Below are 24,178 nucleotides of genomic sequence, written 5' to 3' on the forward strand. Positions count from 1 at the left end.
CTGTTGAGGGGCTGGGGTGCTTCCATTAAAAAGATGAAGCAAAAGTAGTCATGTTGACCATAAGTAAGATTCCAAAATCCATATTAGTGTAATAACTTTGCTAGGCCAATCATTCCATCTTAAGACCCTTAGGGTGTAATCCTATGCATGTTTAGACAGAAAAAAGACAACTCCCAGCATTCCCCAGCCAGCAGTTTTTCTGTCTAAAAATGCATAGGATTGTGCCCTAACCATGCTGATAATGTGACTTCACCCCCACACCCCCAACCTGTTTTTTTTTTTTTTAAATTACATCTTGCCTGATGAAGAAATCTCAAAAGCTTGCACATTTTTGGTGAACGTTTGGTTGGCTTAATAAACTGAGTTTTACACTAATATGGATTTTTGAATTAAAAGTCAATTTTCTTCTTAGAGGAGCACCATCTCTATATTTCTGGATCTTTTCTTGATTCGTTCATTACTTAAAAAAACACACACACAAATTTCTTTAAAAAACGGTTTAAAGGCACAATCTCATTATATGTACTTTCAGGTAGGAGTAAATCTCCTTGGATTTCGTGCCAACTTCTATGTAAACAGGCATGGTAAGGTGCATTTATCACCCCACCCAGCCCTGCAAAATGCCCCCGGGGCCTCTTTATCAAGCCAACGACCGAGTCACTCCCGTGTCGCAACCCTGGGTCCTTGCCTAATCTAGCGTTTCTTGCTTTCAAGTGACGCCCCACCACTCTTACTCTTCCCAGCCCACATCCGGCCTCCGCCACGGGCCCCTTTCTCTTGATTTCTCTGTAAGGACTAAGGAGAAGTCTGACCGTGCCTCCTGAGCGGGCCATCCGGGCGTGAGGTTAGGTAACTCGGAGCGGTCAAGTCCAGACTGGCTGCGTGATCTCCAGTTAGTTAAAGAGCCGATTTTATTAGAAGCGCAATGCAAGGTAAGTTGAGTTTCTTTTCTTCCCCCCCCCCAGACAAAATCTGAATTACGTTTCTAGAGCTTCGGGGGGGGGCATCTCCTCCTCTCCGGGTCGTGCATCAGTGAATTTGGTGTTCAAAGATACAGGGAACGGGCGCCCGGTTGTAAAGCGTGGAATGGCCGCAGCTTGGAGAGGGCGTGCGCCTAGGGCGCACGGCTTTGGAGAGGAGATTTGAAAGCGCGCGCCGCGCTTGGAGAGGGCGGTGCGCCCGGCGGACAACTGCGGAGGGTGCGGAGGTTAGGTCCCGCTGCGGTCCCTTTTGCTGCCTGGCCCGGGACACGTTTGCTTGTTCCCTTCAGCGCGGGTTGTCGCCGGGAAAGTGGCTGCCGCATTAAAGTGGCGCTTTAACGTCCCGCAAGACATTGCTTTGGTTGTTTTCGGCCGTAGCAAACTGTGGCTAGGATTGTGTAGCAGCCTTATTTGGAAGGTCGCACAGGGTAGGTGCGATACAGGGAGGAGGCCTCGTTCAGTGGTAGAGCAGCTGCTTTGAATGCAGAAGATCCCCGGTTCGATCCCTGGCATCTCCAGGTAAGGCTAGGAAAGAGTCCTATCTGAAACCTTGGAAAGCCGCTGCCAGGCGCGTCGACAAAACTGGGCTAACAGTGTCAAATGGTCTGATGATATGAAACAGCTTCTGGTGTAAAGCTGGCAGGATGCGCCCTCGCCCCCCAATCTCCACTGTGTAGTAGCTGGCTAAGTTCATTGAGCGGCAAACCCTGCGTATGTTCAGATAATGGACATTATTTTCCATGTCGCACTGGGACTGCCCCCCCCCCCCAAGAAAAGTTTCAGGCTTTAGTCCCGGTTACCTTGAGTTCAGATTAAGCCTTGCACCTGGTAGCAGAAGGGGCTTCTTTCACTTGTGAAGATAATTGTTTTAGTCCCCCAAACCATGAGGCCTAGAAACGTTAGTTGTTTGTTCATTTTTTAAAATAATAGCTGCTTTTCGTATTGGTTATTTTAATCAGTGCATTTGCAGGGGTGAGGGGGAAGACAACAATAGCTTACATGCAAGCATGTTATGGCTACCGGGCTAGTGTTTTGGTTTTTCTCCCTGGGTGCACCTACCTTCAGAGGTGAGGTCGATGGCCACCCGGGACGAGGCCTTCTCTGTGGTGGCACCCAGACTTTGGAATATCTTCCCCAGGCACATTTTTCAGGTATCCCCATTGTAGGCACCACCATCTTAAAGCTTTATATTTTCCCCAGCCTTTAGCAGCATCTGGTTTGGTGTTCACCCCTTGTTTTTCTTATTTGGTGTTTACAAGTGAGACTGGCAACAAAATGTTGCAGTGGGAGCTGGTGTGGTGGTGGTTCCTGATCAGTGTTTCTGCCAGACAGCCGTGCTGACCTCCAGGACGCCATTACACCCCCTATTTTTCTTTCCCCCCCTCAAGAGTTGGCCAGCATTCTGTTCACCCTGAGCATGCTCTGTTCTTGTTGGCCTGTTTTTTTTGGTGTGTGTATGGGGGTTCCCCTTTAATTGTTTTTCCAAAAATAATGTTTTTTTTGTACTTCTCCAAACTTTGGGGCTTCCCTCAAGCCTGCTGATACCTCCCCCTTGTGTGTGGATGGGTCTGTTTTGGCTGTATAAGGATCCACACCCGGAGACTGGGTTTGCTATTAGTATATGCGAGCCTTCCCCAATCTGGGGCCCTCCAGATATTTTGGACTACAACTCCCATCAGCCTTACCTAGCATGGCCTGTGGTCAGGAATGCTGGAAGTTGTAGTCCAAAACATCTATAGGGCACCAGGCTGGGGGAGGCTGGTATATACCAACCAGGACGTAGGTGGGCTGGGGATGATGGAAGTTGTAGTTTGAGATATCTGAAGGGCATCTGTTTGGAGAAGGGTGGTATATACTACTGGTGAACTTGCTATATACTAATACATTCCTAATTAATCTGGCTTTGTTCTGAAAATGAGCCCAGGTCATTCAGAAATCCCTGTCGCTTCCTAATTTGAATCCCTCCCTGGGTTTTGAAAGTATTCCTAGCTAATGAGCTGAAAAGCAATCTGAGTGTGTAACAGAGCTCTTGGCTCACCATGGGGCCAAATGCGCATGGGACTTGGGTGTGTGTGTTTGTGGGGCTACTGAGAAAATAAAGGAAACATAATCTGCAGCTGTTTTATACCCAATCAGGCCATTTCTCTAGCTCTGTGTTGTCTACGCTGACCAGCAGGGCCTCTCCAGGTTTTCAGGCAGGGGTCTTTCCCAGACCTACCTGGAGATGCTGGGGATCAAACTGGAGACCTTCTGCATGGAAAGTGTGTGCTCTGGCACTAGAGCAGGAGTCGAGAACCCATGGCTTTCCAGATGTGACTCCCATCATCCCTGACTATTGGCCATGAAGGCTAGGGGTTGTAGGCCAAAACATCTGGAGAGCAGTGCTGGGCCATCTAGAGGTTTTTGAGGGTCCTCAGGCAAGACACTCCCAGTGGGCCCCCTCCCTCAGTGAGTCTACCTCCTCGCCACCATTGTCACCAGCTGGCCTTGCTTCTCCTCCTTTCTCATTATTGCTGCCGCTTGCTTGCTTGGCAGGCCGAGCGCCAGGGAACAAGGAGGCCGTGGCATCTCCCGCTCCGCCTCCTCCTCACCACCATCATCGCCTGGGCCAGAGCAAGAGGCAGGTGAACAAGCAGGTTGTGAGGAGGAAGAGGAGGAGCAACTCCAGGGGACGCTTGTCAGTAGGCCTGCTGGGGGGTGGGCCCTTGGCAGCTGCCCAACCATGCCTACCCTTGACACCCGCCTCGATCTGGAGGGCCTCAAGTTGTCCACACTTGTCCTATGGGAATGAAAAGGTGCCTGGGCTGCTTACATTGACGTCTTTCACTTGACTTTCCGTTCTTTCTCCCTGCAGCTTCTACAGCAGATCTGCCATTTTCAAGCTCCTTCCTGGAGAAGCTCAGTACGCTAGTAAAGAGCATAGATCCCAGCAGGCTTCAGGTGGGGCCAGGGGCTTCAAAGAAGCAGTGTCAATCTGAGCCTCACATCCATGCTCTGCTTTCCATGAGCCCTCCGGCAAATGCCTCGTTCCCTTCATCTTGCACTGATGGTGAGAAGCATTTCTGCCCCTTCCTCCCCATCTTTCACAGCACCCGTACTGCCTTCCCCAAACTGGAGCCCTCTGGATGTTTTGGACTATAACTCCCAGCATTCCTCACCATTGTCTGTTCTAGCTGGGGCAGATGGGAGTGGAAGTCAGTGTGGTGTAGTGGTGAGAGTGACGGACTGGGAGCCGGGAGATCCGGGTTCTAGTCCCCACTTGGCCATGGAAGCTCACTGGGTGACTTTGGGCCAGTCACAGACTCTCAGCCCAGCCTACCTCACAGGGTTGTTGTTGTGAGGATACAACGGTGAGGAGGAGGATAATGTAAGCCGCCTTGAGTTCCTTGCGAGAGGGAGAAAGGCGGGGTATAAATGCAATAAATAAATAAATAAATAAAGTCCAAAACATCTGGAGGGCACCAGGTCAGAGAAGGCCATTTGAAACCATTGGGGATTTCTAGGTCTTTCTCAAGGGCTGCCCTCAGCGGGGTGGTACTAATGTATGGGTAACCCTGGCCAGGTCTCTCTTCCCCAGGAAAGGGTGCTGTACTGGGCTGCAACCACAGTTCTACATCATGGAGGTGAACGATTCTTTGCCTTCAAGTAGCTGCTATAAAACTCCTCACAGGGGCTTACTTTTGAGTGTTGTTATTCTAGACATGCATAGGATTGTACTGTTTTTTGATCAGCTTTTAATTGTGAGTTTCAACAAAACAAACAAAAAGCATAACAAAACAAAACAAAAAGTTACAAACATAACAACATATTCTAAAATGCTCCGTTTCAAATATTGCAATATTCTAGGGAGAAAAAAAAAAGAAAGAATAGATTACACATAAACTTCAGTAAAAGCAGACCAGATATCCAAATATAAGTCCATTTGCAAGTTACGTCTATATACCAGTCTTTCAAATGTTGCTAATTTTGTTAAGTCTTCAATCCATTGCATTACAGGCAGTGAGCTTTTATTCTTCCAGTATCATAGTAGGACTGTTCAGTCATTTTGAACCTGGGGAAGAAAATCAATACGTAGAAAGTTCTCTTATAGCAGTTCAGACTATCCATCTGTATACTAGGGTTCCCCAACCTTTTTGCATCAGTGGGGACATCTGGAATTTTTGAGAGAATGCCATGGGTGCTCTCACAAAATGGCTGCCATGGGCAGGGGCCGGTCACAAAACGCTCATTTCCCAGAAGGCAAACTGATGAAGCTAAAAGAAAAGTAACGTTTCCAAGAACCTAGGGATGTACGAAACCACTTACCTGTTTCGTAAGTGGCATCCACGGTGTGGGGGGGAGGAGCTCTGTCCCTCCCCCCAGAATCCTCCCCGGCCGGCTCCGCTCCATGGTGACTCCACGGAGCCGCTGGCTGGGTGCATCCGCAGCTGGACATCTGGCTGCGGCAGGTCTGCGGACGCAAATGGTGGCCGGCGTAGTGGCCACCATTTGCGGCCGCAGCAGGCAGTGGCCAGAGCTGCCACCGTCGCTGGAGCCAGGTAGGCTCCGTTCTGGGGGGCTTCCACAGGGTGGTGGGGCGGGTTGCTGCGTTCTGCCATGGATTCTGGGGGTCGAATTCACTGGAATTTGGCCTCCTTGGGATCCGTGGCGGAATTCTCTGACATCCCTACGAGAACCCAAGTACCAGGCTGGGGGCAGGGGGGCTGAGCTCCAAAACACAAAACCACACTTTTGAACCCAAATAAAGATGGTGCCGCAGGGCAGCCCTTTGCTTTGCAGCAAGCCAGCCTCCCACTTTAAATAAATAATTTTAAAAATCTTAAGCAATTACATAAAAATCAGGAGGGTCAGGGAGCCTGGCAGACACCAAGAGAGGTATCCGTAGGTGCCTTGGTGCCCACAAGCAGCATGTTGGGCTACTCTGACACACATCTCTCCAGCGCTTCCTCATCACCTGCTCCCGTATCCTTTTGACTGGAGAGGCTGGGGATTTGAACTAGGGACCTTCATCCAGAACAGGGGCTCTACTACTGAGCTATGACCCATCCTCCTTGGCAGGTAGGGTACATACTGAAAAGGGAACACGCAGTGTCAATATCAGTTCAGTCGTATCTCTGCTCTACCACCTGCTCTCCAGCAGCAAAAATAATAATAAAAAAAATCCTCCCCGGAAGGAGGATCAACAAAAAGTTGCGCCGATCGTTGGCACTGACCTGATCCAGCTACCTGCTCCTGATCTTGCTTTGGAATTCTGATTTACTACCGCAGCTTTACCTATGTACATCAGTCCGCTCTCCCACGCTGTATTATCTGAACGAGATTGGTGCTATTCCAGTCTCATTTTTAAGTTTAAACCGAAAAGGAGCCTCGGGGCACCTTAAAGACAGATTTATCATGAAGGAAAACCAGCAGCGCGAAAAGGTGCGGCCTGCGAGATCTCCACACGGAGCTCAGAACGTATTTGAGAGATGCATGGTGACGTCTGCGACAGTGCTAATTGGCAAGAAAACAGTCCTCCCGGTTTAGCCGCATTATGTTTAGTGCCGTGGCGAACGGTCATGGGGGCTGATCCTGTTTATCTTTGAGCTTTGCACAGAAATAGTGCAGAGGGTTCCTTGCCACCTCATGGCGCCATGGTTTTCTATTCCACCCCCGCATGCTGTGAGTGGGCGGATGTGTTATATCCACTCTATTAGCCTTTGAGATGCCATGTGTCTCTGTGTGAGCCTGTGTGTGTGTGTCTGTCTCTGTCTCTGTGCCCCCCCCATCCCAAACAGGAAATGCCGGGGAATCAAACTTGGGACCTTTTGCATGCGCTTTACCACTGAGGTATAGGGACTTCCCCTAAATCAGAGGTGTTGGATCTCTGTCATCCCGAGAGCTGAATTCAGTTCTGGTGCATCTCTGGACACCTTTCTTGGTGCCCAACAAGGTTCTACCCTTCCCATTTTTAAAAAAATTAATATATTCTCTTGCCGACACCTGGAATTGCTGTGAAATCGGTTTCTGCTGGTGCTGAAAACTGTGTGTTCCAAGTACTTATTTAGTTCTCAGTCTTTGGGGCAGGTTATGTGTCTTTTGCCCTGCACCCCATAGCAGCCATTTTGTGGTGGTTTCACAAATTGCCGAAGGTGCCCATGGCCCCCAGAAGGTTACCTTCTGGTATAATGCCTTGATTAGGCCAGCTCAATGATCACCCCAAAATGTGCAAGCTTTCGGGTTCTCTTCATCAGCCGAGACGTTGCAGAAAGCATCTTAAGGGTATGACTATGCAGACATCCTGATGACAGCATCCAGTCAGCTTTCTCGTCCCCCTTGCTTTTCCCACTATCTTTGCCTGATGAATTGATGTGGAAGTCTTGAAAGCTTTCAGGTTTGGGGCAGGAGGGTGATATTTGAGTTGGCCTACTCAGGATATTAACACTAATACATTTTTTGGGATTTTTCTTATGGCTGACACAGCTGCCTTCGGATTTTGTCCGATAGACTTCTCCACTGCTATGATTCTTTCGGATAGCAACCAGCATGAACTACCTCCCAAAGCACCCCCTAGTGACGGCCCCCCATCTCACCAAGAGAGTAGGGCAGCTGGGACATCTTTGTCGCTGCCTCCTCCTCCTCCTGGTAAGAGAACTGCAACCCTTGTGCATTTATTACTTGTGTTGATTTCTAGGTTTTTTGTCAGCCAGCTGGGATGCTGTGAGCTAGAAATTCCACCTCTGAAATGACCGTTTTGGAAGTTTCTTCCTCGTCTGAATGAAAAAGGCACCAGGTGGAAGGTCCCGTTTTTTGCCAGCATCTTGGATTTCACCTTGGGCCAGATGCTGCTGTGGGAAGCACACCAACACGTAGGGCAGGGGTGCTGAAGCTCTTTTAGGTTGAGAGCTGAATTCCATTTCAGAGAAGTTCTTGGGGCCCCCAAAGGATATTGAGGGACCCTTTGCATGCACTTTACCACTCGTCTTCATGGCCTGAAACCCACTCTCTTTGGGTCCACCATTTTCTGAGCCTCTGGAGGCTTTCATAGACTTCAAACCCTTGTTTGCTGCGGAACGTGTGTCTTCCTTGTCATCGGCCAGAATGCTGGCAGGCTGGGTCTGATCCTGCCTCTTGGACTTTTCTCTCCAGAGCACTCTGGCTGATGACAAGGAAGACACAAGTTCCACAGCAAACAAGGGTTCAAAGCCGACGAAAGCATCACAGTACTTTTCATGGCAAGTCCTTGGCAATCCAAAGTTCCTGTTAGAAGAGAGTTTATGTGCAGAGCTTCCAGAGGCTCAGACGATGGTGGATCCAAACAGAGCGGGTTTCGGGCAACGAAGCGGGCTCTTAGGCCACAATCCTGCACGTGTTTAGACAGAAAACAGTCCTACAGCCCTCAGCATTCCCCAGCCAGCCATGCTGGGAGTTGTAGGACTTTTTTCTGTCTTAACACGCACAGGATTGTGCTCCTGTTTGCGGTTGTCCTCGGTGAGACTCTGTAGAATGGTGGACTTGTATCTGCATTGTCTTAAACAAGGGATAGGGTGGGAATATACTTCCACGTGGACAACAGCATAGAACCAGTGTAGTGTAGAGCAGGGGCGGAGAATGGTAAGTCGAGGTTTGAAATCCAGACCTCCCGGGGTCCCGGTCCAGCCCTCTGCCATTCCCCAGAAGTTCACACCTCCTTTCCTCCGACCACCAATTGTTTGGTAGTTTCCTGGCTTTTGTGCAGTCTTTTCCCCATTCCAAAAGGTTGAAATTTATTTATTTATTTGCGATATTTATATACTGTTAAATGTAATAAAACACCTAAGCGGTTCACATATAAATATTACAATCGCATTTAAAATACAAGATTAAAAACACAGGATTAAAAACAATTCCAATTCCAATTCAAAGCAATACAAAGAGCACTGAGATGGAGCAGCGTGATTAATTTAATTACAGCCCCGGAGGGGAAAGGCTGGGTGAACAAGTGTGTTTTCAGGAGGCGTTTGAAAGGTGCCACATTTTCTGCCTCCTGAACTGCACGAGGGAGGGTTTTCCAAAGGATGGGCGCCGCTGTCGAGAAGGCCTGACATCGAGGTATTGCATGGCAGCGTTCTGTTAATTTTGGAATGACCAGCAAGGCCGCCTCTGATCTTTAAGGTTGCCTGGGTATGTAAAGCGTAGTCATGAGCAGTAAGTGCTTTAAACTCTAATATGTCAGTATTTTTAGTTTTGGGGGCTCCACCCCTTTTGCTTTGGCCCCACCCTTTTGGTGTTCACTGGCCTGCGAGTGTGTCTCTGAAATGGAATTTGGCCCTCTGGCTGAAAGAAATTCTGTTGTCATTCAGGCCCCAGTTAAAGACATATTTATTTGCACAAGCTTTTAGAGTATAGGCAATACTATTTTCTGGTGTTGTGGTGATGGTTTTATTGTATTCTGTTGTGGATTTGTGATTTGGTGTTGTGATTTTAATGGTGCTTATGTGTTCAGGGCCCATCATCTTTTTCTGGATAAAGCTATTAGGAGTTGTGATACTGGTGTGATACTTCCCGGCTGGACTATCTTGGACTCGAGCTTCACAAAATCTCTCTCTCCCCATCTCTCCGGGCCCCTGCAGATCTGCATTGTGCGTCCGTGCCCATTCCTCGATTATCCCTTGATGTCTGTAGGAGTGAATTGGACGAGCGATCAGAGGAACTAGACAGAGAGATCGAAGCACTTGTGATGTCCTGGGAGTGCTGGCCGTGGACGGATGACAAAGACCTGACCCTGGAAGCTGACAGGATTAGTAAGTGCTGTGGAGGAGGACAGCGGGAGGAAGGGCAGCGTTTGTTCTTCAAGGTTAGGTCACCAGTGGCCTGATGCCGCCACCCCAGTGGTATCTGGGATCTTAGAAAACGGTCTTAAGCGTGAGTCAGAGCATCAGTTCTTCCAGTTTGGTATATTGTCTACACTGGGGGTGGGCAGTCCACGGCACATGTGACCCTCAGGGGTTCTCCTGTGTGGCCTGCGAGTGCCCTAGCCTCCCCAAATTCCCCAGCCTTCACCTGTCCCAGTCTCCTGTTTTTCCTTTTGGGTCATGGCTGCCAGTGCATGTCCAGGCCCGATTCAGAGTGCTGGTACTAGCATTTAAAGCCCTAAATGGTTTGGGGCCAGACTACTTGAAGGATCATCTCCTTCCACATACACCTGTCTGGACCCTAAGGTCACCTTCAACGGTCCTTCTCCAGGAGCCTCTGCCAAAGGAAGCGAGGTGGGTGGCTACTAAGAAGAGGGCCTTTTGTGCTGTGGCATCCCAGCTGTGGAAAGAGCTTCCCAGAGAGGCTCGCCTGGCACCTATGTTTTGCTCCTTTCAGCACCAGGTGAAGACATTTTTATTCTCCCAGACATCTTTCTTATGTACGTATGTATGTATTTATTTCATTTCTATACTGCCCAATAGCTGAAGCTCTCTGGGCGGTTCACAAAAATTAAAACCAAAGAGCACACAATAAAACAATACAAAGTATATAAAACATTAAAACCATCTTAGTTTTTTCTGTTTGTTTTATATCTGTTATTGTATTTTACGTTCTTGCACTGCTGCTAGCTTCTGTTTGGTTATTATTTTTACTTCTATATTTTATACAGAAAGAGTACTTGGCACGCGCATGTGCATGCTGGTAGCCTATTAAAAATGTGATTGCTCTAATAAAAACAGTTTAAAAAAACTAATCACGGGGCAATGTGTCAACTTTCCCATGAAATTTCCTGCTGTGAAATGGGGTGATATGGCTTAGGCGATTAGACCAGTTCATGGAAGTGGATGGCTTTAGTGACAGCTGTGATGGTTAAATAGAACCTCCTTGTCTAGAGGCAGTCTGCCTCTGAATACCAGTTGCTTGGGGGGCCATGGGCAGTGCCTTTTGAGCATTCCATAGGCATTGGGTTGGCCATTTGTGTGGATTGTCCTGTGGTTACCTGAGGCTCACGGGGGAAGCTAATGTCATTAGGGTCAGATCTGAGCAAAGAGATCCAGACGATGTAGGACAGTCAGGTCAAGGCAGGCCGGCTAGAGTCAGGTCAGGGTAAGTGTATGAGGCACAGCAGGCGAGGTCAAGGCAGACACCCTCTTATGTAAAAGGGCAGCTGCAACAGGACCACAGAGAGCTCTCACCTACATAGGAGGATGTTGTCTCAGTGGCAAGCTGAAGCCTGATGTAGGCAGCTGTGATCTGTAGTGTGGTTAGCTCCAGGCCCTCTGGAGAAGCTGGCAGGAGTGTTGAAGGGCCCTTGCTCAATTCTCTAATATTAGACTTTGCCAAGGGTGGGAGGTGGAGGATCTGGTAGGGGTCCTTCTTCTGACTCAGAAGATGATGGCAAGGCTGTGTCTTCTGGCCGAGGGGCTCCTGGGACTGGCTGTCCCTCCCCCGGGAGAGGAGACTGATCCTTGTCACCAGAGCTTTCTCTTGTACCCTGAAAAGGCCAAGGTTTGGGAGACAGGACGTCAAGTTACCATTGGTCTGATTCAGTGGAGCTGTTTTTCCATTCTTGTATTTTTCCTTCTCTAGGAAAGTGGCGGCAGGGTCACCCCTTGGACCTCGACGACGAATACATCTGGGAGGACCCTGATTATGATGAGGCGCAGGTGGAACATCAAGCTTTGCAAGGTGAGCTGGCATGAAGAGAGAGCAGGAGGAACTGAAGCTTTAAGCCAGGTGTGCTGAAACACATTCAGCCCCAGGGCCAAATTCTGTTTCGGAGGAGCTCTTGGGAGCTGCGCTCCAGTGGTGGGTGGGGCGGAAGGCAAAAAGGGGCGGAGTCAAGATACCAGCCTCTCTCTGCTGAAAGCTCTGACTGCCAGTAGCTAAGCCTTAGGGGACACATTTAATGGGGGACAAACTCTGCAAAAGCCGGGGAGCAGCGCAAGTATTGGGGCTCAAGGAAAGGGTGTGGCCACTGGGGGAACCCTGGAGGGCCATACTGGGACCCTGAGAGTTCGGCTGAGTTACGACACCCCCCCCCCGAAAGGTTGTTGTGCTCTTCTCTTGCAGACTACCTGTCACAACTGGAAGAGCTGCCAGGTTCTGTGGGCCCCAAGCAAGCGGCCGGCCGACAGCGAGATGTAGCTGCATCAGCGGGCAGAAACGGTGTGGAGGGGGAGGAGGAGGTGCTGCCGGAAAGACCCACCGCCCCTTTCAGAGCCTCGGCTGAGCTGCCTTGCGGGAGGCTCGTCCCGCTCAAGAAGCCGTACGTTCGCCTGCGAAGGCTCTGCGTTCCCCACGAGGAAGCGCCAGACCAGTCGGGAAGCACTTCAGGCAGCTGCTTCTCTGGCGAGGAAGAAGAGGCTGCCCTTCCTCTGAGGAGGGAGCCGAGTCAGAAGGCGCCCCGCCGAGCTGCCACAATGGACGGGCCGGACAAGAAGAGCCAGCGCACTGAGGCCAATGGGAGCAAACACGGGCACCAGTCCGTCCAGAAGCAGTTCACCAGCCGAAATGCGCTTGTGGGCTGTCGGCAACCTGTGGCAGGTGGGTGTGTCCCCCTACATTGTTCTCTGTAGCTGGGTTTTTTCACCACTGTGGTGGTGAGAGGGTCGGGGCAGGAACACTCAGCTTTGATGCCCACTGGGTGGCCCTGGGCCAGTCGCTCGGCCTACCCCACAGGGCAGTTGTGAAGGTAAAATGGAGGTGGGGAGGAACCATAAGCGCCTTCCTGAGCGTCTTTTGAGGAAGGTGAGATAGAAATTTAACTAGAAACATAGGCAGCTGCCTTATACTGAGTCAGAGCCTTGATCCACCTAGCCCAGTATCGTCGACACTGACTGGCAGCAGCGGCTCTCCAGGCTTTCAGGCAGGAGTTTTTCCAGCCCTACCTGGAGAAGATCGAACCTGGGACCTTCTACATGCAAAGCAGGGGCTCTGTGGCTGAGCTATGGTGCCTGCTGTAAAGAGTCAAAACCAACACTTTGAATTCTGCTGAAAACTGGATCACTGTCCACTGAAGTTGTTTAAGAACTGGCAGGTCGTTTCCACCCACCTGTTGCCTGCCAATGGTCTAGACCAAGGCTAGACAGCAGATCTCAATCTTGCAAGATCTAATTGGTTTGGGGCTAGAACCTGAGATCCACCAGCTGGAGCCTGGTGCAAACGACAGACGCGTAGACGGAAAGAAATGGCGGGGCTTGCTCCTGAGTGCATTGCAAGGGTTCAGAGTGCTTCACTGGTTTGACAGAAATTAGTAGCATCTGACCTTCCACCTCCCGCCCCCAAATGAACTCAGCTTGGATCACCCAGGATTCCGCTTAGCTCAAGGAAAAGACTTTTCAGAGTCATCCTTATACTGAAGTGATTATTTTAGATTGGTGATGGGGAGCTGTTGTTTGGCTGAGGGTAGAGATCTGACAGCTCAGAAAAAAAATGGGAAAAAAATCTCTCTCCCTCTCTCTCTCAACCAAAAAATACTTTTAATACTCTGTTTTTCTATCACATATATATATATATATATATATATATATATATACACACACACACACACACACACACACACACAGAGAGAGAGAGAGAGAGATTTTAAAATGTGAAACGTTTTGATATAAAACAGACTGAAGCTGGTGTTTTATACTGAAATGTATAAAATCTGTTTATGTATTTAGAAATGGTTAAATCTATAATTTTTAAATGTTTAAATCTATGCATTTATAAACTGGATGTGCTACTGGGGGTCTTTTTTGTTTGTTTAGGAGTGCTGTATCTTGTGCATTGCATCGCCTGCATATCGGTTGATTTGTTTTTAAAGTTTTCTCTCCCACACACTCCCCGTTTTTTCTTTTCTTTTCTGGCCTTCACATCTCTATTCAAGGGCTGCATTTGCCCATTGGTAATCTGTTGGCTGCATGCTAGTGGTGGGTGGAGCTGAAGCCCCTGGTGGGTGGAGCCAGAGCCAAAAGTAGGCAGGGCCACCCATTTTCTCCCTCCCCACCCAGCAGGTGTCCGTGACCAAGGAGCTGCAGGTAACAGCTCAAAGGGAGCTGCTAACCCAACAAAAGTGCAGAGGAGACCAGTGGTGTAGTGGTAAATTTTGAAGTGCAGGGGCTCATCAGGACAGCCCCCCAGCTGTGCCCCCAGGGAGAGTCCAGAAATGCAGGCAGCTGCATTGATCCAAATCAGCAAACCAGTTCTAGCAGCTTGCATCTCCACCCATGCCTTTAATGGGTCTTAAGGACCATCCGAGAGTAAGCCACCTCAAAATATTTTGCATTACAACAGGGGTATCACATAGCAATATATCGCTACTGGGAAAATCCATTTTCCCTTAACTGCCATGAGGATTGCAGAGGGAACAGGGAATCCTGTGTGTGTGTGTGTGTGTGGGGGGCAGATTAGCATCCCTGATAATGGAAAATGTCCTGGTGCTTCGACCCTGAGAGCCCTGCCTCCACTACATCATTGGAGTAGATGGCAAGTCTCTCATACTCATGGCCAGCCCCTTCTCTTCCTGGTCCTCAGCTGGGTCATTGAGTTCAGCTGGATTGTCTCCCTCCTCCTGAGTAGACCCCTTGCAATGGCGCCTTCTGGCAGCCAAACAGGTGCTGTGGGCTTCCCACTGGGTCTGCTGCCACCTTGGCTCTTGAGGGACAGAGGGTGAAGGACAAGAATCGGCGATCAAGGCAGGGGATGGGATGGGCAGGAGCGGTCCAGCGTTTAGCTTACCAAATCCCATCATTTTGCCAAGGATCTCATCGCAAGTAACCGCTGCAGGGGTCGTGACATTTGCCTGCACCAGGCTCCTCTGCCTGCACAAGAAGGGCGTAACTGGAAACCTCTGAAGCAACCAACTAAACAGCAGTAGGTTGATAAAAATGGGGAGACTTTGACCCAGTTCTCATGTAATGGCAGCAAATCATGGGTTAATTAATTAACCCACGATTTGGTGTGCCACCACCATTTTGAATTTTCAACCTCTGATCGGCCCGATTGGAGGTTTCTTCGTGACAGCCGAACTCGTTAATCGTGGGTTAAATAACCCAAAGTTAACCTACAATGAATTGTTAAGTTAATTCTGGGTTGTTTAACCCACGATTAACCCATAGTGTCCAGTTTCAGCTGTCACGGAGCAACTTCCAATCGGGCAAGTGTCAAGGGCTCCTTGGAGGGCTCTCAGTCTAATCCAGTAGCTAAGTCCAGACACAGACAAAAGGATTCTTTTCAAAGCTTTATTCTTCTTTTACAACTTAACAGCTCTACAGGTAGCAACTAGATCTGAGCAGCAGCATCCCTATGCCTTAAGTTAGAACAGTTGGTCCCCGTTTGAAGGGCAATTACTGGCAGACCCCTGAATATAAGGACTAGGGAGAATCCCTCCCCTTTTCCCTTGGATCCTCTGGACGCAACCGTTCTTTGAGTGCGAACCATTTGGCGCCGCTCTCTGCGTCGCATCCCCCCCAGTCTGCTATCTGTGCTGAGTCACTCCCTGGACTGCTTTCTAAACTAGGAATGTGGGTGGGAGGAATCTCCGTCAGCTGTTGGTCCTGGGAAAAAAGGAGCGCGCTCCTCTCCCGAAGGAGCGACTGCTCTTCCTCAGCATCAGAACTACTCTGGGATTCTATGGGCTCAGTGTCCACCCTGACAGCAAGTCAGAGGTTGCACATTCAAAATGGCGGTGGCACACAACACAGCAAATTGTGGGTTAATTAACCCATGATTTGTCACCATTATGTCTGAACAGGGCGATTGACTGCGTATAAATTTACTCAGCAAGTGCAGCAAACAAGGAATCCTAATTTTAAGAAAAGTATTATGGCGCCATGGTTTCCATTCAAAACTTTGATCAAATTCCAACCAAGGCCAGTTGTATATATTTTTTCTGACTAATATACACACACATAAGCACAAAATAACACTCATGCTTTTTATATGGTGTATACCTTCTATTTTAATTCTTTCATTAGATATTGAACTCCTACTAGGCTGTTTTACTGTAGATATTCCACAAGGATATTGGTGATAAATTAAGGGCACAATCCTATGCATGTTCAGACAGAAAAGATCCTACAATTTCCAGTATTCCCCAGAGGAATGCTGGGAGGTATAGGACTTTTTTCTGTCTAGACATACATAGGATTGCACCCTAAGAATTATAATGAGTGAATTTCTTTGTTTCTCTAATGATCTTGTTATATGTATGTTCTTTTTTGACTACCTTCAATTTTGAATTTTCTTCAAAATAAAATAAAAACATTATGGGGAAAAAAAGGGCTGTAGTCAAGGAGGGGCTGTAGCTCCGTGGCAGAACACCTGCGTCGAATGCAGAAGGTTCCTGGTTCGATCTCCTGCATCTCCTGGTAGGGCTAGGAAAGAATTCTTCCTGGAAAGCCACTGCCAGTCAGTGTCGACAATACTGGGCTAAGACAGACAAATGGTCTGACTTCCAATGTTGCTGTGTTCCTAAGTATATATATTAAGAGCCAGTGTGGTGTAGTGGTTAGAGTGTTGGACTGGGGCTTGAGAGACCCCGGTTCTAGTCCCCACTCGGCCATGAAGCTCAGTGGGTGATTGACTCTCAGCCTAACCTACCTCACAGGGTTGTTGTGAGGAGAAAATGTAGAGGAGGAGGATCATGAACGCCACAAAGGCAGGATACAAATGTAATAAATAAGTATGTTTCTCTTGTTCCCCTCTAGGTCAAGCTGGTGAGAGTTTAGAAAGTCCTCCCTCTTCCAGTTTGGAAGGGCCTTCCTCAAAACCATACAACTTCCGCCATCAAAGCAAGGCGGTTAGATATGATTTGGAAGAGGAGGAAGGAGAAAAGAGCTGGTCTGACGGAAGTTCTGAGGATGACTGGTCACCTGTCAGAGACAGGTGTGATGTTGAAGAAGATGAAGAGGAGGAGGAGGAGGAAGAGGAGGAGGATGGCGAAATAGAACCAGTTCCAAACGCTCCGCCTAGAGCGAATCTGCAAGGAGCTGCCCACACTTACCCGTGTCCCGAATGTGGCCAGCAGTTCTCCAACAGCAGCAACATGTGGAAGCATCTTCGCATCCACAAAGGGGAGAAGCCCTTTGGCTGCCACGCTTGCGGCAAGTCCTTCTCAGACCCCTCCAACCTCGCCAAGCACCAGCTCTTCCACACAGGTGAGCGCCAGCACCTGTGCTCCCTCTGCCCCAAGGCCTTCTATGAGAAGAGCCACCTGGAGACCCACCTCCGCCGCCACAAAGGCATCCGGCCGTTCCCCTGCCTGGATTGCAGCAGCCGCTTCTTCAGCCGGATCGAACTAGTGAACCATATCAAGATCCACGTCTTCGGGAAAGGGGCCCACCGCGCCCGGCCCCTGGTGCGCTGCGGGGATTGCGGCAAGACCTTCGCCGGCCCCCGGCTCCTCCTCCAGCACGAGAAGTGCCACAGCCGCTTTGTGTGCGAAAAGTGCGGCGAAGCCTTCAGCCTCAAGTACAAGTACAAGTTCCACATGTCCTTGCACACCGTAGGCCCTTGCGAGCGCTGCGGGGCCTCTGGGGTGCACCCCTGCCCAAACCAGGCCAGGGATGCTCAGCGGCCTGAAAGTGTTAACCGGGATTCGTTGACACTGGCGCCTCCTTCAGACGTGACGCAGCCCTCCGGGTCTCCCCAGGCAATGGTTAAGCCTTCCTCTTCTGACAGTCCCTTGGCTCTGGGGAACACCCCAGCCACAAGCCAGGAAAGCATCAGGCCCCCAGATCCAATCCACCCTACACATCCTAAGCAGCCCTCAAACACTGCCCAGGCACCAAACAGGCCCTCAGGCCTACTCAAGCCTGCGCTACCGGACGACAGAACACCCAGGCCTTCAAATCCCAGTCAGGCTACACCCCAGTCCAAACCTCTTGCCTCACAAGCGTCGGAAACTGGCCCGGCTAAATGCCCCAAGAGGCCCTCGCCCCCACCTGGGTCTCTGCTACCGACCCAGGTGAAGGGTAGGCCTCAAGGCCTGACCCGGAGTACAATCCAGCCAAGGCCTCTCACCGTACCAAAGACCTTGGTGCTGGCGACTTGTACAGTTGCCGGAGCTGGGCCCACAGCTATAGCCGGTCCCTTGGTGCCAGTTGTTTTCCCACAGGCTCCTCCACCTGTGACAGTGGTAATCGGATCTCAACCTCCCCCAGGAACCAAAGTTCCTAACTTGGGCCAGCACATCCAACACATGCCCATTGCCCAGCCTATGGGCTCAGTTCAACCGGTTGCTCAGCCTCCTGTCAAGACTCCAGCCAGTCCCCGTCCTACAGCCCCAATAACAGTCCAGCCCTTTTCCCAAGCGCCATGTGCCTTTCCAGTTTTGCCAGCCTCTCCTGTTATTCCCGTCCCGCAGGTGGCTTCAGACCCAGAGCTGATGACCATCACAATCCCCCTGAATGGTCCAGGATCAGCCCCGCTGCTTGGTGACTTCAGCCAAGTCAACAGGGCCCCAAATAAAGACTTGATAGTGCTGAACCCAGCAACGCTGCCCCCAGGCACTAAAATCACGTTACAGGTCCCTGCTTGGAAAGTCATGCCCACCCTGGCACCCCAGACGTGCGCCTTCTGCCAGACCAAGTATTTGGGGAAGCACAACTGCAAAATGTTGCACTGCAATCCAGGTATGCCTGCTTTCTTCCCCAACTGCTGTTCATTTCTGTATCCTCCAGCAGTACCTATTTCAGCCTTCTTTTTAAAGTCAGGGATGTTTCCGTGGTGGGCGGAGCTGAAGGCAAAAAACAAAAAATGGCTGGGGCCAAAACACCAAAAATACCAGCTTATTGTAGCTTGAAGGCCTTACTGCCATAACGGAGTCTTCGGAGAGCATTTCAGGCTTTCAGAATGTGGGGACAACTAGGAAACTACCATATGCTCAGTAGTTGGGAGACAGCGTGTGGGACAGGGCCTTCTCCTGAACCCTGGAGTGCTGGTGGAAAAGCATTTAAAGAAACACGATTCTTCTAGTCATCTTATGGACTATTTCAATATATGGTCCATAAGATGAAAATGATGGGTTAGTAGTTCTTATCACTCCTCCTGGATGCTCATGGAATTGGTGAACAGAAGAAAATACTCGTTGATCTCAAAACAAAGCCAAACGCGTTTTGGCCTATGTGGCCTTCCTCAGTGAGGTTCTCCACCCCTGTAGTACATGTCAAGGTAGGTGTGTGTGTGTGTGTGTAGGGATTTACAGGATACACTGAAATAGGCAGGTGTATGGGAGTGGATATAGACCAGGTTTACAATCTGAGGGCACATATTGCAGCCACTTTATTGGAGAAGCCAAGCATGTCTTGAGCCTGGTCAGTACCCAGACAGGAGATTGTCTGGGAACTCCAAGTACGCCATCTTGAGTTCTATGGAAGATACATGGGATATAAGGGTGGGATATGTTGGATAATAGGAACAACTCCGCATGCATCCAGACAGTAGGGGGTGTTAGAGAATGTCCTTGTTGTGTGATCGGTTCCTTCTTCCTGCTCCTGTCTCTTCTTCCTTCCTTGTTTGCCGCTCAACTCTGTCTTATCTAGATTTTAAGAAACAAACGTTTACTTGTTGGCTTGTTCCTTTGCTCACCCCCTTTTAATTAATTATTATTCAACCATTTAGTTTTTTCTTTCTAAATTCTAAAATAAAGAAATATTACTATAGTAGCCTACCCATGCCTTGCCTTATTGTTTGCGCCCCCCCCCCTTCTGAAATGAACTGTCTGTTTCTTTTCTGGCTTGATCCTCCAAAAACGCACTGTAAATTAAAGACAGGTTTCCCCCCCCCTATTCTATGCTTGCTCTTGGCTCTTATCCCCTCTGCCACCCTCCTGTATTTCTTGAACTTTATATGTGGCTCTCTCCCTGAAGGAAGCAAGTAAACATATCTTGTGCCTTCATTTACTTTTGCTCACGCACCCAGCTTTAGCGGGTGCTTGTAGTTAAACAGTGTTAGGTAGCCTTCTCTGACGATGTGTATAAAAGCACTAATAAAGTCAGTTGATTTGAACTTCTTCTAAACTGGCTGTAGCTTGCCTTTATTGCCTCCAGTACTAAATGCTATGTTGCCACACTTCCTCTCTATGAAGCAACACTGTTGTAAGTCACACCAAATTTTCCAGCGGGATATACTGTACATATAATGAATTGTGTTCTTGTTCATCCAGTGAGAAGGGGTCAAGAGGAACCCAGTATATGCAGGCTGGAAGCGGAAGAGAAGAATACTGTGGCCCCTCAGCAACTTCCTGTGATTGCCCAGGAACCATCCCCAGCACTCCAGCCTCTTCCCCAGGCCCAGGATGAGCCGAAAACCTTGAAGTCCTACAACTTACGAGAAGCCCGCTCCCACGTGACTTATGTTGTTGAAGGGGAAGAGAGTGATGTGGAAGAGAACTCGGACGATGACTGGCAAATGGAAGAAACGTTGACTGTGTCGAGCGAGTCGGAAGATGATGATGTATCTCCTGCAGCCAGCATGAAGAGGCAGCGTTTGTCCTCTCGGAAACTGAGGGAACTGGGACAAGCCAAGCAACATCGGGGCGGCTACATGTGCAATGTCTGCGACAAACAGTTTGTCCATCAGCGCTCCTTGAAGCAACATATGCGTCTGCATCTTGCCTTCTCCTGCGACCAATGCGATGCCTCCTTCCTTCGTAGTGAGCAACTGAAGAGGCACATGTTCAGCCATAATAAGGGAGCCATGGAGTAAGAAGGCACTAGGCCAGGCAGCTTAGGAACTTTGGGCCTGGCTGCTTGGTTCTCCTGGACTTTCCCCAATCATGTGTGGTGTGCCTTTCCCCTATTTTGAAAATCCACTGTGGTTCCTTCCTGCCATTTTGAATTGTCACCCAACCAGGCTTATTTGGCTGGAAACTGTATTTCTCCCACTCGTCCCCAATCTTCTTGTGAGTTTGCTTGTCTGTTAGTGTAGCTCCTTGTCTATTGAATTCCAAGATTTCCCCCTGTGACAAAGACCAGCTCTTACCTCTTAGTAAATAGTGCCTCATAGCTGGGAGAAAAGGCCTTTCCTTGTTTTCAAGTGCTGAATTTCCTCCCCATTTTATTGGTGGGTGCTTTTTAATGTGGGTGCAGTATATCCTCCAACTTTGCTCAGGGAAGACTAGGGATCATGCCCGTATTTTCGTACCGAGGATCACTTCTTGCACCCCCACTCCCCAGCCTCACGGCTACGCATTGCTGGAGGCTCTGGTCTCCAGCAAATGTGTATTAGTTAATATTTATTTACTTTGCAAGAGTGCTGCTGTATTAATTTAATTTGCAACAACCCCCAGTGATTTCAGATTTGAGTTGTTCTGGAACTGTGGAGCTGAAGGGAAGCAACTGCTGGTCTTTGCCATCCACCAAATGATTAAAGGCTTCTAGAAGGCTGCTGCATCCCTGCCTTCCAGGAAGGACACCATGGCAAAGGGGAGATGAGCCTGGCCGCATCCACCAGCCAGAGAAGAAGCGGCTGCAAGGCGCTTGCTTCTCCACTCAGTACCAGAAAACGCATTTATAAGGACATTGTAATGAAGGAGCAGTGCCTGAATTTGCATGTTTCTCCTCCCAGTGCCTTTTTCCTTTTGTGTTGTTGCATTCAGGCTTACAATCTAAAACACAACTGTCTGAGTGTAAATCTTGGTAAGGTGCTCTGGGAAGAGCCTTTTTGAGCTGAAGAGAACACATGATTTTAACCAAAGAAATAAAAACGAAAACGAAGACCGTGTTCTTTCCTTTCGTTGAAAAGGTGTACTCTACTCGGAGATCCGGTCGGCTACTCAAAGATCCGGTTGGCGCCATGTCGCTCTGGCAAGCGTTCTGTGGAGGCTCCTCAGGTCGCCCCCTCAAACAGCTTTTCATCTTTCCCTGGAATTAAAAGGGAAAGCTAGAGTACCATCTGGATAAGAGCTTGGAATAACAACTCCTTTTGCAAAACGGAAGAAGAGCTGCATTCTAAAGTCAGTTTTTCCGGAGCGTCATCTACTCAAAGTTGTTTTGGAAACTCCTAGGTAGTGAGGAGACTTCAGGACTGACAAGCACCAATTTTAGTTAGTAATTTTGAATTGAAAATAACAACATCTGAGGACCTGCAAAATCTTGTTTACGTGACTGTTTATGTGACTGTTTATAACTATTTCTATCTGCCTTATCTTTGGAAGAGGGGGATGGCAGCATCAAAGGGAAGGAAGAAAACTGTCGGACCACTGTTGACCCCTGCAACCCCCCCTTTGTTAAAGGCTTCTAAAGACCCTGCAGATTTAGGGGCAGTACTGGCCTTGATAAAAACTTTTGTCTTTTCAACTAGCAGAACAGGCTAAGAGGCTGGATACAATCCAAGTTTCCATTACTATCCTTCAAGGGGCTGTGGATTTAATTAATAGCTCTTGGCAAAAAATGGAACTGAAAGTCAGTGCCCCCCAAGAACAGATTTCTGTGCAAGAAACTATGCAAGCCAGTCATAATGTCATGTCTGCTAGAATTTCTCAATTGGAGGCATACTCGTGCAGGGCAAACCTGCACATCCTGGGTATTAAAGCTGTGCCTGATGGGATAAGCCTGCCTAAATTCCTGGATAAATTTCTGCATGAGCTACTTGCTCTGCTAGCTGATTATTTATTGGATATTGAGCATGCGTACCGTGTTCCAGGTGCAGCTCGTGGCACCAATGGGACTGCAACTGTCATAGTCCAATTTGCAAGAGTCTCTACAAAAAATCATATCCTGCGTTTGGCTAGAGAAATGAAAGGACTTTTTTCAGGGCCAAATCAAGATATAGTTATGCTATTTCCAGATTACACCAAAGAAATTGCTGACAAAAGAAGGCAATTTACCAAGGCGAGAAATCACGCAAGACAAATGAATTTACAATATCATATCAAATATCCTGGTATATTTTGTATTCTTTTTGAAGGCCAGATGAAAAATTTTTTAAATCATGAATTAGCAGAGGCTTGGTTAGCTGGCATACAAAGTAAAACGCAGGAGACATCTTTTCTAGCTTCATGAGCTGAGAATTCTTCAATCAAGATTGATCTTTGGATTTGTTTAGGCTACAAGGGCCGGGCAGTATGCCAATGAAGAGGACTGTTTATGTATTTTCCTGTTTTTTTCTTACTTCTTTTTATATTAGATATGATATACTTTATATACAATTTTATTTGGGTGTGCATAGATATGTACACATTCATATATAAATGATATTATTTAAAATATAGATAGTATAACTATATTAGTGATTTTTTATTATTTTTCATCCTTTTTTTCCTTTTTTCTTTTTACTATTATTATAACTTTCATTACTATGAGACCTTGATTAGTAATATTGTTAGCTGGCTAAATTTTTAAGCTCTATTATTATATATTAACTGAAGGGCAATATATGCTTATTGGAAATGAATTGTATGCTTCCTTCCGTGTTATAAGACTGATGATATGATATTGAAATTTAAGGTTGATTATCTATGCTGTATTGAAGTGTAATAATGGCAATGATATAGGTATAATTTTTTAAATAGAATGATACTTGAAGTCTGTGTTTAATGAAGTTTAAATTTAACCCCTTGAAGTAACTTTTTCATATTTTTTCTTTTCCCCTTTTGCTTTCTTCCCCCTTGTCGTCGTCGTCTTCTTATTATTTCCCCCCCTCTTCTTTTTTCTTTCTCACCACCCCTTCTTTCTCTTGTTATTGCTGTGTCCTCTTAAGAATACTGCATTGTTGGAAACTGTAGATATTGATTGGGTTGTTGCTATTGTTTATTTCATTTATAAAGATTAAAAATAGAATAAAAAGTATTTAAAGAGAAAAGAAAAGGTGTACACAGAAACACAATTCAAAATATGCCTCTGCAGCTGCAGGGTGTGAAATGGCTGGCGCTGCATGTGTTTGATGCCTTATGGCATGATCCTATGCATGTTTACTTGGGAGAGTAAGTCTTCCTGCATTTGGCTGGGACATACTTCAAGGCAGTGGAGGCTGGTGGCTCTGATGTCAGTGGGGCGGTGAATCCACTCTGGGTTTCAGTTAGAACCAGTCAGAATTCTAAAGGAGCTCTCCAAGGTGCGAAACGCCTTGGAGAGCTGCTTTAGAGTTCTGACTGAAACCCAGATTTACTGCCCCACTGACCTCGGAGCCAACAGCTCCAGTGCTTCTAGGTGAGTGCGCATATGGAATTGTATCATTAGTGTTACTGCACACAGATTGCTGTGGCTTTGTGCTAGAACAGGTGGACAGAGGGTAGATTGGGCCCATTGGTAGATCTCTGTGTGATTTGCGGT

The 24,178-nt window shown here is 48.2% G+C and overlaps 1 protein-coding gene across 2 annotated transcripts; it reads left to right on the forward strand.

The window, feature by feature from the left end:
* The first annotated feature begins 750 nt into the window (after nucleotides 1-750).
* LOC146334457 (uncharacterized) lies at nucleotides 751-23,093 on the forward strand. Of its 2 annotated transcripts, none has more exons than XM_084824820.1 (8): nucleotides 751-932; nucleotides 3,835-4,029; nucleotides 7,443-7,604; nucleotides 9,572-9,742; nucleotides 11,505-11,603; nucleotides 11,988-12,461; nucleotides 16,613-18,538; nucleotides 20,071-23,093. In XM_084824820.1, the coding sequence occupies exons 1-8, from the start codon at nucleotides 926-928 to the stop codon at nucleotides 20,610-20,612; spliced, it is 3,576 nt and encodes a 1,191-aa protein (XP_084680946.1). In that variant the 5' UTR covers nucleotides 751-925; the 3' UTR covers nucleotides 20,613-23,093. The 2 variants fall into 2 exon arrangements, with proteins under 2 accessions (XP_084680946.1, XP_084680947.1); XM_084824821.1 differs by having other exon boundaries at nucleotides 7,467-7,604.
* Nucleotides 23,094-24,178: the final 1,085 nt, after the last annotated feature.

Source organism: Heloderma suspectum, chromosome 17 (genome assembly GCF_057233095.1).
Source record: "Heloderma suspectum isolate Gila_16-S chromosome 17, 16-S_ref, whole genome shotgun sequence".
In the NCBI taxonomy this organism is placed as follows: Eukaryota; Metazoa; Chordata; class Lepidosauria; order Squamata; family Helodermatidae; genus Heloderma; species Heloderma suspectum.